Genomic DNA, 16,873 nt, shown 5'->3' with positions numbered 1-16,873 from the left:
GGGCCACTTGGTTGGCTGCAGTTTTAAGTAGTGTTAGGGTGTGGGTACATCGTTGGTTCGATTGTATCCACATTCCTAATATCCTGATGAGCGTCTTCTCCGGGATTGGCTGTCCCTCGAGGTGGATGTTCAACTTCATGTTTACTTCCTCTGGGACGGTGCGATTCTTCTTGCCTCGCCATACTCTTAGGAGCTCGGACTTCTCCGTTGAGCAGGCTAGGCCTCTTGCCTTGACATATTTCTCTACGCATGTCGCAGCTTCTTGTAATCTTTCTTCCTTTTCCCTGAGTGAGCCTTTGGTGACCCATACAGTGATATCGTCGGCGTATATGGCGTGGCGTACGCCGTCGATTTGGTCTAGTTGTTGGGCCAGTCCAATCATAGCAACATTGAACAGGATGGGTGAGATGACCGATCCCTGCGGTGTGCCTTTGTTTGGGGTGGTGAACTTTTCGGATCTCAGCTCGCCCAGGCCGATTGTTGCTGTTCTGTTGGACAAAAATGCCTTGACGTAGCTGTGTATTTTCATGCCGCAATTTAGGTTGTCTAGTCCTGTCAGGATGGCTTCGTGGCTTACGTTGTCAAAGGCGCCTTTGACGTCCAGTGCCATGATGATGTGCTCTCCGTTGAGCGGGATATTGCTCAGTACCTCTTCTCTGATTTGCAGCAGTACATCTTGGGTCGAGAGCCTGGCTCTGAAACCAAACATGCTGTGGGGGTACAGCTCGTTTTCTTCCATATGATTTTGTAGCCTCCTCGTAACCACTCTCTCATAGATCTTGCCTAGACATGATGTAAGAGAGATTGGTCTGAGGTTTTCCACTTGAAGTTTCTTGCCTGGTTTCGGGATCATGATGACTTCCGCGTGTTTCCATTCTTCTGGTACTGTTCCCGCTTGCCAGTGTCCATTGAGATATTCGGTTAGCTTTTCGACTAGCTCGTCTCCGAGGTTGCGGATGAGCGCGTTTTTGATCTTGTCCGCACCTGCGGCTGTGTTCTTTGTTGCGCTTCTTATCGCCGCGTACACCTCTTCCCGGGTGATGGGTCTATCCAGCCTTCCATTTTCTCCTCCTTTGTAGCGCTCTGTGTAGGCTGCTGGGTCACCGTCGCCGTAGCACTTTTTGCGTACTTTGTCCAATAGTTCCGAATCTGTTCCCTCGTACTGGTGCACCAGTCGGTATATGACTTTGTTGTTTTCGGTCTTTGATTTTGCCGGATCGAGGAGTGCCTTCAGTACACGCCATGTTTTTGCAGTGCTCAAGGTTCCGTTTAGAGAGTCACTAAATTGTTGCCAATTTTGCTTCGCTAGCTGCGCTGCGTATTCTTCTGCTTTTTTCGTGATTTCCGCGATCTTTAGCTTGAGCTTTCTGTTGTATTTCTGTCTTTTCCACCTTTTTGTGAGCCCCCTTCTGGCTTCCCATAGTCTGAGAAGTCTAGAGTCCACGTCCGGCGTCTGCGGCGTACGCTCAATTTCTTTGGTGAATTTGCGTTGTGTTTCTTTGAGCATATTCCCCCAGTCTGTTATAGATTCGATGCTTTTTATTGTATCGCCACATGCTTCTCTGAACGCTTTCCAGTCCGTTATGTTTGCTTTCCCTATTTGTCGTCTAATTTTGTCTGCTATTGCGATTTGCGTCTTGAGGATATAGTGGTCGCTACCTAGGTTTTCCATTAGGTTGTCCCACTCCGCTTGCCTAGTTCTTTTGACGAACGTGAGATCGGGGCACGTGTCCTTGTTCACGCTGTTCCCGATCCTCGTAGGGGTATCGACTTCCGTGATGAGTTCACACTCGATATTGTCAGCTGCTTCGGTTACCGCTCTTCCCTTTTGATCCTAAACGATAGAGCATGTTTTATTAGAATGTGAAGACATCTGCCCAGCAGTCGATTTAAGCCCCACTGGCCCCCTTGAAGCGCTTTGGTTCAGCGAAAGCAGGGGAAAAGTAAACATGTCCGTATTAGAGATTAGTGAGAGGCGATTGGAAAATTGGTGGAAGAAAAGTAGGGAAACGACAAAAAACGGAGACGTACAAAAGCAACGTTCACAATAGGGGGTCAGGAAATTTGGTTGTGGCAGTTCATCGTGTTTTTTTTTTTTAACCTCGGTAGGACATTAGGCAGTATAATAGCAAGATCTTGGTGGCGCAACCCACCGCCCCGTTCCAAAGGGACGCTTATAACATCCATCCATCCATCCATCCATCCATCCATCCATCCATCCATCCATCCATCCATCCATCCATCCATCCATCCATCCATCCATCCATCCATCCATCCATCCATCCATCTATCTATCCATCCATCCATCCATCCATCCATCCATCCATCCATCCATCCATCCGTCCGTCCGTCCGTCCGTCCGTCCGTCCGTCCGTCCGTCCGTCCGTCCGTCCGTCCGTCCGTCCGTCCGTCCGTCCGTCCGTCCGTCCATCCATCCATCCATCCATCCATCCATCCATCCATCCGTCCGTCCATCCATCCATCCATCCATCCATCCATCTATCCATCCATCCATCCATCCATCCATCCATCCATCCATCCATCCATCCATCCATCCATCCATCCATCCATCCATCCATCCATCCATCCATCCATCCATCCATCCATCCATCCATCCATCCATCCATCGGCGGTGCCGGCCGTGCTGGATAAACACAAAATAAAGAACCAGAAAACTCATCTTCGCGCATCCACGGCAGCGGCGGCATGGCATTGGCCTCTTTGCGATACCTGAAAAATCATCCCGTATCACTTTGCGCTGACATTCAATAAACACGAACTCGTATTTCGACTTTTTATGCACTCACACAAAGCTTAGCTGTGTGTAGATCCCCACTCATTGAATCTGCTGCATTTCTTTCTCTAAGTTTATGTATAGGCCCTCTCAAAATTTGTGTTGTCATTCCGAATTTCATTTTGAATGTTTACATTTAGCCATTTTGGTATTTTGTTCGGAGTGCTTTTCAGTCAATCCAGTGTGGATAATCCCCATCGTGGGTATGAGCCATGTTTCGAGGCAACAACCACAGCAACTGTGTCTGGTCGCACAGCACCGGGCTGAGTCCCGTCCCCCAACGGCAGCTGAGGTTCTCTTTAACTGATCGTGGTAGCTGCAGCTTCCGATGGCGAAGAGGAAGATTGCCCAAGAGTAACGTCCACACTTGTCCGACCTTGAGAGAGATGAGCTTCTTAATTGCGCCAACTGTCGCCACACTACAAACCTACAGAACTGCGCTATTATGGCGAAGCTCGGTATGTACTGTCGATCCCTATTTTTTTCGCAGTTTGCGAAATGATCGAAAATTTGTTGGTGAGAATGGCGAATATGTCTTGTGTTTCAAGTAGGAGCATACTTGTGATATTGTAATGCCAGTCTGATAGCTTTTTACTGGTTTCTTTTTCTTTTTCCTTTTTTTTTCGTTCGTTTCCTGTAGCATTTGCAGTCTCGTTCATCTGTTGTTAAACAAAGCATTTACCAGAGGAAATGGCACTAGTGGTGCATGCTAAAGCAGTTTCAAACTCAAAGCAGCTGAGGTTCCTAAGCACAACGAAAGGTGCAGGTAAGCGGTATGACTGCAACAAAGGAAGTTGTTTTATTTCGCAGGCCTGAAACCAACGGTGCCGGAGGTCTTGGGCATAGGGTCTGTGGCTCCGGAACGCGAACGAGAGATCAGCTCAGGTAGTACTAAATGAGGCGAGCCCTATAAGAGTCTGTGATGGCTTTGTTACCGTTGGTACAACAGGCGCATATAATCTCAGTAGATTGTACAGTGGTGTACCGCTACGAGTGGCCATTCACTTTTCCTGTTATCTCTATTAAAATAAAAAAGTGGTAATTGTTACGCGATGACTATTTCATTTGCTGCTTTCTTACAGCGTGTTTTTCTTCGACGAAGGCTCTTGAGATCGTTAAGATCATTCTGACAGTGACATGAGAGCAAGGACGCAGTCCATATGCATGCTAAGTGTGAGCGACTTTCTTGAAACTCGTGTAGACACTTAAAATTGGCTTGGTTTCACTTGCACTTTAGCTTATTGGTCGCTTATATTTCATCAAAAAGCATATTCGCAATGGTACCACTGATGAACGCGAGCAATAATTCGGGATATTCAATACCGTTCTTTGTAAGTTGTGGTTGTGCGTGATTTTTTTTATTTTTTTATTTTTATGTGTTTCTCCAGCTTTGTAGGTAAGCCAAATCTTAGTCGACAATTTTCTCTGTTTGCTTTCAGTGGCGTTTCTGTCGCGAATTAAGCTTTTGAGGTGTGCAACAAAACATCTGGCATCTTCGCCCAATGGAGAAGCATTGAAAACAAGAACACATTTTAGCGTTCCGGTCGAGCTCGTAGCAAGGGGTTCTTACAATACGTGTATGCGACATGGCGTGATGCATAAGCTGGAGGGAGGGGTGGGAGGGGCGTTTTCTTGGGTGGAGAGGGGGATTTTCCCGATGATCGTTTCGTCCACTCCTTTTTTTCTCTCTCTCTCTCTTCCGGCGTTTTGTGCATGGTCGCGTCTGCGTCACGGAATCTCTGTATTCTCAGACGTTTTTGTTATGTTTTTTTAACATGTCCTCTTCTAAGTAACTGTCGAGAGAAAGATTCCGTTGATATATATATTCTTCGTTTTGAGCCGTTCGTTAATTTATTGATCACGATCGGTTGTGTCAATTTCTGTGCACAACATATGAATTCATAAAACGTTATGTCTGATACTACATATTTGATTAAAATAGGAAGTGGAATGAAGTTCAGGCAGTAGCGTGAGTCAGCTGTGTGGAAACAAAGCGTTGCATGAGCTGCATGGCTGCTGCTGTCGATAGCGCCACACGACACCCACGTGCTGCCTTTCGCGATGTGCCGATTAACGAGGCAGTCGCACCACACTTCGCTCCGTTTGCAACGTGCCGCGCGAGACTAATTGCCCGCGCCAGCTACGCTACTCACAGCGTTCTCTTCCTAATATAAACCGTGTACCTGTATAATCATATTACAAAATATTGACACGCTAAATGAAAACATGCATAGAGCTGCACTCAAGCTTAGCATTATGGGGTATCTTTTTCAAAATTTTTTCCTTTCGAATTTATTTTGCTTCATACAATAATTTCTTTACAGCGATTCGTCTTACGTGACGGATGGCCGAGCGGGTCTCCTCGTTGGGTAAGCATGAAATGCTTACGAATTTAAGATTCATTAGAATATAGTGTACCTTATAAATCCCCTGCCTCCCGACCGCTGACGGCATGCACAGCATAAGCATGAATGTGTTCGTACGATCTACTGTGTGCATGTTGTGCTCTTAGTAGTAAACGGGAAGCTTATGTTATTTATTATTTCACTGGGCGCTGAATAAAGTCCAAGGTTGGGCTTATCTCGTGAATCATCCAGTTGCTATGCTTGCGACGCCACTGGCTGCGTTCGTCGCACAATCTAGCTTCGAGAGACGCCTGGTAGCTGCTGGGGCACGGTTCCCTTTTGCCCAGCAGCAGTTGCTCTGCGTGCTGCCTTGCACCAATATGTGCCACTCGCTTATACTGTATTGACTCGTGTAAAACCTGTTCGCTTCTAAGGCCCCCCCCCCCAACCCCCCTAACCCCCCCTCGCCCCCTTTGGAGTGTGAAAATTTGGAAACAAAGTTTCACTAAGCGTCATGCGCATATTCACGGGCCGGTTAATTTCCAGAAGCCGCTACAAGGTGGCAGTAGTCCGTGTCGGCGAAATCGATCGTCCACTTTAAATGCATTCATAGACTGCCGCAAGTGGTCGCATATATTCGCGTACCTGTCTGAGCGCAGTTCTAGGCTTCAGTGAGTGGCCATAAGCCTGCCTCGTTAAGGCCCTTAGCTAGTAAAAATTATGAACGAGAGAACGGGCCCTACAGGAGTAAATATGGTAGTTAGAACACGTCAAAATTGTTCAAGTACGCGGCTAAAGCTTGCTATCGCCGTCCATGCTTGGCCCTTCGGGCGAAACCGAAAGGTTTCGTGTTAGCAACCTAACCAGAACGAAAGGCTCCTCAACCGATGAAGATAATTGACTCTGCTTGTAGTATTAATGCGTAAGCATTCTTTGCCGAGCCCCCCAGCAAAATCGGCCGTCTACGCGAAATGGGTAGTGCCTGGTATCTGCACAAAAATACTTAATTTGCGAATACATGTAATTGCTATATTAGTATAAAGGTAGATGCTTGGTAGCTTCATAAGCGTTATGGAATAATTGAAACAAAAAAGTGCACCGACGATTACAATACTCCCTAATGCGAAATTTGAGCGCAGCTCCATACGTGTTTTTATTTCACCATATATTCGCTGGCGCGGACAACCTGTCTCGTGCGGCACGTTGCAAATGTAGCGAAGTGCCGTGCGACTGACTGACTAATCTGGAGATTGCGAGGGACAGCTCGTGGGTGACGCGTGGCCGCGATTCACAGAAGCCGCCGCCGACAGACTTTCCAGACGACGCGCGCTACTCCGGCGCCACCTCGTAGAGATCGTCGCCGTAGTACACGCTTCTCATGCTTTCGCCATACCGTCCTCCGCTTTCCGCCTCATGATTTCGCTGCATCTTCCTCTCCGCTTTTCTCCTCCCGTCTTTCATCCTCCACTGCGCTCCACGTCCGCTTTCATCTTTCGTGGAGCTCATTCGCTCAGTTACGCCGCCGACACCGACGCACGCAACAATAACGAGCGTTTAGAGACCCAACCATTGGCATGCATCGGCATGCTTCGACACACACCCATGCGGCACATGTGCCGAAAGCGTCGGTCGCGACTTGGGTGGCGCGTGGCGACGCGCGGAGGTTTTGCCGACTGCCGTTGATAGAAAATCGCCGACGCGTTGCCGGCGTCCACCAATCAACGGCCGCGACGCCTCTGGCTGCGATGCTTATCATGACCGCCGATGCAAAGACACCGAGACCAACGATTGTTCGAACACTTTGGACGCAAAACGCGTGCGACAGTGTCTCTTAACGACAATGTTGTGACACAATGCCGACAACCACACCACCGACGACTGTGGGCGGTGGCACTGCGACGAGAATTTGTGTTGAGTTGGAACGACGGTGACAAACCCAACATGCCGACTGTCATTACGCCGGTCTGAGTGCAATCGTCGGCTAAAACAACGCGCCGATTCATGGTTGCGCAATGCCTGTGCTTGTTGTATGGACCTTTTGTTGTGCTCGAAACCAATGGAAACATGGTCTCGACTAATTAGAACTGGCCTACTGCCGATATTGTTTGCACTTCGCGCAGGCCTCACGTGTCCATCGAGCTCGTAACTGCCGTGTGAACGAGCCCAGCTAAGAAACTCTGTGGGAAGAAATGAATTTTCAGTTCCGTTTGGGGCTGCAACGATTTCAACTTAGCTACGGTTGGGTGGATGTCTGATTCTTTCTTTATTAGCGACTTGAAATATGACACTCCTGACTTCGCGTGGTGTTTGGTGTGGTGAATAAATCGCGTGGAGCTTCCGGTGGTGAACGGCGGCGTGTTTCGTGTGGGAATTACGTGGTTTCAGGTCACATGTTTAAAGGGAGAGCTTCGTGCTATTTCCAGAGAAAGACACTAGTAGTCTAGCAATGGGAAGTACATCTTCAGCCATGCCGTCCGTGTCAATTGACAGTGCGCTCTTCGAACCGACATGTGAAATCCTGTTGAGCGTCAGTTCACAGTATACGACTCCTTCACTCACTCTTTTCAAGGCATGCATCTTATGGGATAATTGCGGATAAATCGCTCGTGCAGCACTTAGGTACGCTGACGCACTGAAGGAAACGTGATACAGCGCTGTCATGTTTGTTTCTGCGTCCTTGTACTGGGGCACGGCAAAAATAAATCATATCTTTGCAATATGTACATTGTGTGCAATGCATAGGAGGACGGACCTCCATCACGCAAGACCTGCGCATGCAACCGCGCGTGCCAGAATTGCTTCGATGCCTGCTTGAAAAGTAGCACATACTGAGTCAACGAAACTGTAATTGTTTTTGTTTATGGAAAGAGCAGATGGTGTGAGTGCATTACGGGAAGGTGAAAAGGTGTCATAAGTGCTTTCTGAAGTCAGTATGCTTAGACTCCACAAATTTCTTCAGCTTCCACTAAAATCTTTCTCGCTGCAATACTATAAACTGTAGTCAGGAAAAAAATCAACACAAAACCAAGTTCCTAATGCATCTTCGCGGAATGTGTTTGATTACCAAGTTTCGACTACACCATTATGCCAATCTACAGCATATATGCGCTTGAAATAAATGCGGTCTGTAAAGTGAATGACTGGGCCTGCAATAACAAACTTTGCATTAGCACTGACAAAAGTGCTATCATGCGTATCAGCCACAACAACACTGTTGCGTGCCCAACCTACTTCCTCGGAGACACCCCTGTAATGACTGTTCTGACCCTTCCCATTCAGGGTGTAACATTTAGCCCTTCTCTCGACTTTTCCGCATGTGTCAGCAGAGCTGTATCTAAGGCTCGTCGCATTCTTAGCTTTGTGTCCGCTGTCTCTTTTCCCTGTGTACCTGAGCTTATTACAGCACCCCTCTACTTCCGTCTTTTCGGTCGTCGCAACGTCATACGAGCCTTCGAGGATCGTCTCAATTCCCTCAAGGGGCACACTCTGCAGTACCAGCGCATCATTGCACTAGTGTGCCTATTCTTCAGCATGGTTGACGGCTCTCTGGATAGCACTCATTTTTCTTCTTCAGTCTGTCTTAACAAGCGGTCAGGACAGCCTGAGCCCCATCACGCCTGTACGGACCGACACCGCAACTCCATGCTTATCTCTGGCATACAGAGCCTTCTCTCCACCCCCTTGGCCTTTCGAACTCCCCTTCTTTGCGACCGGACTGAATCGTCGCTTCTGCACGTTGTGCACCCGTCTACTGCCCAGTTCTTGCCCTGTGTGCGTGTGTATTGTGTGTGCCGGGCTCTGCGATTCATGTGTGTGTCTTCGGCACCTTGGAAAATCCTGCTCTATATGGCTGGCTATCAGACGCTTTAGCGTACGTGCCTCAGCTTTTTAGCCTGGCGAGCTGTGTAGAGTGTCATATATGTTGCCGCTATTATTATTATTATTATTATTATTATTATTATTATTATTATTAATTTGTAATTTTTTCATTATTGGCTTTTTAGAAACGGCAGTAATTCCCGAGACTCTAAATAGGGCTATAGTTAAGCCACCACATAAGCGAGGCAGGAAAGATAAGGTTGAAAACTATAGACCAATCTCAATTTTGCCGGTATTTTCCCAGATACTAGGAAAATTCCTTTACCAATGCATTATGTCTTTCTTAATGAAGTTTTCGATTTTATCGCCCAGGCAGTTTCGTTTCGTTGCAAATCGAGGTACCAGAGTCCTATTAGAAAAATAATCAGATGAAGTATATTCTGCATTCGAAAACAACTTATTCACCTGTGCGCTATTTCTAGACATAGAAAAAGCTTTTGACATAGTGAATCATAACGTTCTTCTAGAGAAACTAACTTTAATGGGATTCAGAGGGCCATTCCAAAACGTACTGCGAAACTACATGTGGGGTAGGTCACGGATAGTTATGGCCGACAAGGAAACCGTCAGTAGCAAGCAATGGCTTAGGGCCGGTGCTCCCCAGGATTCGATTTTATCACCTCGTTTATTTAACATATTCGTGAACGATCTTCCTCTAGTAATTTCTAAATCCACTATCTTTCAGTATGCTGATGATACGGTAATATTAACAAAGCACATAAATTATGAAAAGACTGTGGGCGCCCTGCAAAATACAATACATAATTTAATGCACTGGTTAGCGAAAAATTGTATTAGTGTAAATAACAGGAAGACACAGTTAATATGTTTTAGAAATCCCTTAAAGACCATAGCAATAAACATTCCAGTATTCTTGCATGACCAGCGCTGCGTTTCATGTACATGTACCCATGTTCAGTAAGTAGACTGTGCGAAATATCTCGGTTTATTTATTGATAGCACCATGTTGTGGCAGCATCATCTCGCCTATCTGTGTGGCAAACTTAGAAGTGTCACTTGGTTGCTTTTTAATATAAAAGGTTCCCGTCATTATCCGTAAAGAAAACCATAGTGCATGCACTCGCATACAGCATATTGCGATACGGAATCACCATTTTCGCTTTCTGCACATTGCGATGGCAAACGAGAATGGAAAGTTTACTAAAAGATATATTGAAAAGTGTTGCCTATGGCTATGGCCAGGTGTCAAGTGACAACTCATTTTCAGCGTTAGGCTTTCCTTCATTTCAGTCGTTATTCAAGCAAACTTGCTCTTCGTCATTTTTGGAATGACCAATTCAGAGAGAAATATGTAGCCCCTCGACTTTTGAGGGACAACATTCGTTTCAATGTTCCTCGTTCATCAACTAGGTATGGTGAGGCACGACGATATGTCTATCTGCCAAAAATCTTTAATGATCTACCTGACGAATTTTTCTCAGTTCAGTCAAAAAAGGTTTTAAAGAAAATGTCATCTTCTATTTGAGTTATTTTATGTATTGGTATGTGTTTATTTGAAGTAATTCGGCTGTCTGAACCTGTATATCTATATGAGCTTAAAAAATGTTCACTACGTTGCCATAACTTGTTTTTAATTTTAGTTTTTTGTTCTGTATAAGCATGAAAAAAAATGTTCACTCCGTTGGAATAACATGTATTTATTTTTTGTTTTGATCTATTTAAGCGTGAAAATATGTTCACGCTACATTGTAAAACATGTATTTAATTTTCCTTTTGTTTGCACAATGTTTTGTCGGCACTAAGGTAACGCCTGTATGTACATGCACCCACCTACTCACTGTGGCCGGCGCTGCCGGACCTAGTCACACAAGCCATTTAGGCTTCGACAGGCCCGCTTACTATGTATTTCTTCTTGTGGTGCTATAATAATAATAATAATAATAATAATAATAATAATAATAATAATAATAATAATAATAATAATAATAATAATAATAAATCTTTTATTGCACATAACGTATACAGGGCAATGAAACGGGCCTGTCAAAGCCTCTAGTGGCTTGAGGGACTTGGCCCGGCAAAGTCGGCAGACGGACGTGCAGTAAAACATAAAATAAGAACATAATATAAACACAATATATTAACACAATACTAACATGAAATCAATAGTGACCAAGGTGCAAAAAGTTACGAAAAGTAACATCAACAAGAAATGAAAAATAAAGAGCAAGGAACAGTATTTTAACAATTCGTGCCTGATCATGAACATTCTTCAGGCATATAGGAACCCTGTTACAATGCGTGAACCATGATTTTTAGCATTTTTTTTGATGTTGCGGAAAACATTTCCTCTGGTAAGTCATTAAAAATTTGGGGAACATAAACACAGCGCCTGGCTTCCCCATGCCTTGTTGAAGAGCGCGGCACCTTAAAACGAATGGAACTACGCAGGTTTCGGGAGGCTGTATGACGTGTTTTGAAACTGCTAATAATAATAATAATAATAATAATAATAATAATAATAATAATAATAATAATAATAATTATTATTATTATTATTATTATTATTATTATTATTATTATTATTATTATTATTATTATTATTATTATTATTATTATTATTAAAGTTTTTCAAATCCAATCCAATAATAATAATAATAATAATAATAATTATAATAATAATAATAATAATAATAATAATAATAATAATAAATCTTTTATTGCACATAACGTATACAGGGCAATGAAACGGGCCTGTCAAAGCCTCTTTGAGGGACTTGGCCCGGCAAAGTCGGCAGACGGACGTGCAGTAAAACATAAAATAAGAACATAATATAAACACAATATATCAACACAATACTAACATGAAATCAATAGTGACCAAGGTGCAAAAAGTTAGGAAAAGTAACATCAACAAGAAATGATAAATAAAGAGCAAGGAACAGTATTAACAATTCGTGCCTGATCATGAACATTTTTCAGGCATATAGGAACCGTGTTACAATGAGTGAACCATGATTTTTAGCATTTTTTTTTGATGTTGCCGAAAACATTTCCTCTGGTAAGTCATTAAAAATTTGGGGAACATAAACACAGCGCCTGGCTTCCCCATGCCTTGTTGAAGAGCGCGGCACCTTAAAACGAATGGAACTACGCAGGTTTCGGGAGGCTGTATGACGTGTTTTGAAATTGCTGTCCCAGAAATGTTGCACCACCACAGTCTGTAGAAAGAGTGTTCGAAAGCATGGAAGACCAAGGGCTGTGAAAATATTATCAGACACAGAAAAGGGGGCGTTATATGCTATGTTTTTTAGTATGTTTCTTAATAAAGTGTCAACTCTGTTTTGCCATCTGGCTGAGCAAAAAGAAAAAACAGTAATCCCATATCTGAGAATACTGTACACCAGAGCATGCGCAATATTCTTTTTTATGTGAAAAGGAACAATGGATTTTATATGGAAAAACAACCAGGCCGCGCTCCGAAGCTTACCACAAACATGTGATAACTGGCTGTGCCAAGACATATCACTGTCGAAGAAGACACCCAAGTATTTTACCGAATTCACATAGGTGACAGGCACGCACCGACAGGGATAACAGCCGTGAACACGTAGAAAAACGGGCGCATCTATAGTTGTTAGCTTTAGTGGGGATCTGAAGCAAACGAGTTTCGTTTTAATTGGGTTAACCTCCAAGCAGTTATTAGCGAAGCAAGTCATTGTTTTGTGTATATTATTCTGGAGATTAGTAATGGCCATGTTGTAAGAAAAGTGTTTGGAAAGCAAAACAGTGTCATCGGCATATTGAAATAATACACCTTTGGAAATAACGTGAGATAAGTCATTAACGAACAAATTGAACAGAAGCGGTGATATAATGGAGCCCTGTGGAACCCCGGCCTTCATTGGAAGTTGACTACTTACATTTGTCATCCCGTCTAAAACAACCACTTGTGAACGACCGGAAAGGTAATTCTTGGGCACATCATAAAACGGACCTCTGAAGCCTATGGAGTATAGTTTTTCTAATAAAATACCGTGATGAACCGTTTCAAAAGCTTTAGAAATGTCTAAAAATAAAGCAACACTAAACATATTTTGATCGAAAGCTGAAAAAAGTTCATCGGAGAACTCTTCCAGAAGAGCTACAGTACCACGACCAGGAACGAAACCAAACTGGCGGGTTGACAAAATGGAAAATTTTTTAACAAAGGATGACATAGATCTCAAAAGAAATTTCTCGATTATATGGGAAAGTATAGGCAAGATCGAGATGGGTCAATAGTTTTTCATGTCGTCTTTTTGTCCTCCTTTAAAGAGCGGTTTAACTAAAGCAGTTTTAAGTTCATCCGGGAAAAACGCAGTGCGCAGAAAACCATTTAGCATGAAGATCAACACATCAGACAGTGCCTCGAAGTTTCTTTGGAGCAAATTTGCTGACAAGCCGTCAATACCAGGAGGTTTATTCCGCTTGAAGCTAAAGATTATATCACGCAGTTCTTCTTTTGTAATGCTGGCTAGAAAAGCGGACGCTGAGTTTGATTCTTTCAACGTGTATTGGTATGCCTGACTGGAAGATGATTTCTCTGAGGCCAGTGCAAAAAAAACGATTAAAACTATCTGCGACTTCAACGCAATCTCCCGGAAAAAAAGAAAGCGGGGAGGTACTTGCAGAATTTTTGCCACGAAGGTGGTTTATCAATGACCACGTTTTATCGGCATTCCTTGACGACTGGCGAAATTCTTGAGAAAAGTACTGGCGCTTCGTGGACCTTAGCAGAGCGACCACCCTATTTCTTGCGGCTTTATACTGCAGTCCTAAGGCTTGATTTTTTGGTACCCGTTTGCACCGTCTCCAAAGAATGTCTCTGTATGAAATGGCACGGATTACATCGGGGGTCAACCAGTTATATTCTCTTCGGCGCTTTTTTATTACGACGCGTTTAGAATTGTTCTCAAACTTCCTTATTTGGTCGCAGAGGATACTATAGACCTTCTCCTGTGAATTAGACTCAGTTATTGCTAACCAGTTAAAATTGCTAATTAAGCTATCTAAGACTCCATGGTCCGTTATTGTAATATAGATGAGGTTATTTGGAACAGCGTTTCGTGAAGCATTTGATAAAGGAAAAGATGGAGACGAACGACAAGCAACCAGATAGTGATCCGCGAAGCACTGTAATATAACACAGGAGGCAAACGAGTAGTTAGGAGCACGTAAGACAATGTGGTCTAAAAATGAACTAGTTAGATGATCGTTAACCATTTCTTCACGAGTAGGAAATGTTGTCGTATTTATTAAACCACATGAGGACAGGACAGACAAGTAATCGGAAACGGTACCCATTGTAGGGCACAATGTATTTATGTTTAAGTCGCCCACTAAATATACTTCTGCCACGGAATTCCAGAGGTGCAATATTTCTTCGAGTTCTAACAGAAATCGGGTGATACTAGCGCACGGCGGTCGATATACAGCCAACAAACTTAAACACCGGGCGCCGCAAGTTATCTTCAACGCTAAACATTCCGCATGCGCGAAGTTCACGTCTATTGATGAAACATCAAATTTATCGCTTACAAAGATGCCGATTCCACCACCTCGACGATGAGGCCTTATCACAAAACGACTTTGATAGCCTGGCACTGAAAATGTACGCAAGCAGGTATCTGAATTATTGATTTCTGTCAGCACGAATACATCTACGAATCCTATTCCTGACGTGGCGACAAGCTTGAATTCTTCCCAGTATTTGCGAAGGATCCTGATATTGGTATTTACAATAGTGAAATCATTATCAACGCTCACACCAAAAGTGTCCTTGAACGACTGAAAATGTGGAAGCTGGTAGCACGTGTTGGCCATGATAGCTACACAATGTTGTCCAAGTCAGCACGTCTGATTATTCGAAGAAGCGACGATCCTTCACTCTTTTTCACAAAAATCTTGCCACGCTTCACCCAGGCAAACGTGTACTCCATTTGCTTTGCTCTAGTCCTAGCACGCCAGAATAGGTCACGGTTTAGTCTTGTCAGGTTTTCGTTCAAAAATATCTTTTCAAGCGAACTAGCTTCGCAGAGTTGTAGAAGCTTACCTCGGGCATCGAACAGAATGTTTCTGGCAGCAATTGAAGTGAAACGCACAAGGACCTTCGGAATAGAGTTATGTTTGCCCGGCAGACGATGAATCGCCTCAACCTCCAGCAGGGAAAATTTTTGGAGCTGTAGTTTTTCAGCGATATCGGAAAGCACTTCCTTCAGATTTTCATTCTCTTTTTCTGGGAGACCATGGATTTCCAAGTTCATGTTGCGGCTGTATTGCTCGCTCTCATTCATGTCGACCTGCAGGCGCTCTAGCTGTTCGGCTTGTGTCTGAACTGTTGCTCGGAGGGCGTTGATCTCCGCATCTCTAGACGTGGCTTGTTCCTTGGCGGTCTTCATTTCATCACGAATGGAATCATATTGTTTTGCTAGAAAAGACACCGAGTCCTCGAGTTCATGAAATGACTGCGTTAGGCTGACAACTTCGGCTTTCAAGAGGAGCAATGAATCAACCTTTTTGTTGAGCTCAGGTAGACATTCTAGACTTTTTTTTTATCTCGAGCAGTTCCAAAAGCAAAGGTGAAACCACGCCTGCACCTTCATCAGCCTCGGAAGCATCTACCTGAGAGGCGGAACCACCAGCGCGTTTTTTTGCTGCTCTGCATGTTTTACACACCCACCCGTCTCTTTTTGCTGGGCCCATTGTATTGAAGGTACTAGGTGCGATTCCGGAACATGTGTGACCTAAGTGGTACAATAGCGTACAATTCGCACAGGTCATGAACTTGCCATCATCGGGCACTTCTTTGTGGCAAACAATACATATTCAGTAGTATCATTAGACATTGTGACATGTAGAGAGCGTACACAGAGGGCAGTCGGCAGCAAATTCAAATTAAGAATGCAGGCAACGAAAAAGACACGCTACCTGTTGAAATACAAAGTCTCAGCGTTGGGCAACTTAATCGCTGCCGACTGCAGAGGATCCCGCGATGTCCGTTGGCTTAAGTAGTTTTCTGATGAAACCAGGTTCTCAGACGAAGTTGGTGATTGCCGCCAGAAGCGGCAGGATGGTTAGCTTCGACGAAGGTGATAGTGGAATCCGGGGTATCACGGGAACCGCATTCAGGGCACCACCTGTTGAAATACAAAGTATCAGCGTTGGGCAACTTAATCGCTGCCGACTGCAGAGGATCCCGCGATGTCCGTTGGCTTAAGTAGTTTTCCGATGAAACCAGGTTTTCAGACGAAGTTGGTGATTGCCGCCAGAAGCGGCAGGACGGTTAGCTTCGACGAAGGTGATAGTGGCATCCGGGGTATCACGGGAGCCGCATTCCGGGCACCGCCTGTTGAAATACAAAGTATCAGCGTTGGGCAACTTAATCGCTGCCGACTGCCAATAATAATATAATAACAATAATAATAAAAATTATTATTATTATTATTATTATTATTATTATTATTATTATTATTATTATTATTATTATTATTATTATTATTATTATTATTATGGACGACCACCAGGGGACTGAGGAGCACAGTCACACCTCGCATGGGCTTCTGCTGTTCTCACTATTTTGTGTGTAACATTACCTGGAAACTGGGCGAATTTGGCAACCTCGGACTCCTAAAGTCTCAAGGCATCGCTTGACACCAACCACGACTCAGTGATTGCACCTTTACTCGAAAAATCGAACTCTGGACATTCTATGACCGGGCGCTCGCAGATAATCCTAACGCCGGGGCACCCGTGGCACGGGCTGCAAGCCCGCGTTGCACACGCACGCCACTCGCGCACTGCATTTTGTAGAACCAGCATCCGGGCGAAGCTTTTCTGCAAACACAGATGGCGA

The 16,873-nt window shown here is 44.3% G+C and overlaps 1 protein-coding gene across 2 annotated transcripts in view; it reads left to right on the top strand.

Moving 5' to 3' along the window:
• Positions 1–3,024: 3,024 nt before the first annotated feature.
• Positions 3,025–16,873, top strand: part of LOC139057029 (zinc finger protein 239-like) — a 36,603-nt gene continuing 22,754 nt past the window's right edge. The window contains exons 1-3 of one of the 2 annotated variants that reach the window (XM_070534832.1): positions 3,025–3,252; positions 3,605–3,679; positions 5,119–5,163. In XM_070534832.1, coding sequence (XP_070390933.1) covers positions 5,139–5,163 — 25 coding nt within the window. In that variant the 5' untranslated portion in view covers positions 3,025–3,252; positions 3,605–3,679; positions 5,119–5,138. The remainder of the gene's footprint in view (positions 3,253–3,604; positions 3,680–5,118; positions 5,164–16,873) is intronic. The other variant, XM_070534831.1, reaches the window with a different exon arrangement.

Source organism: Dermacentor albipictus, chromosome 3, assembly GCF_038994185.2.
Source record: "Dermacentor albipictus isolate Rhodes 1998 colony chromosome 3, USDA_Dalb.pri_finalv2, whole genome shotgun sequence".
Taxonomy (NCBI): Eukaryota; Metazoa; Arthropoda; class Arachnida; order Ixodida; family Ixodidae; genus Dermacentor; species Dermacentor albipictus.
This window is presented reverse-complemented; position numbering and strand designations above follow the sequence as displayed.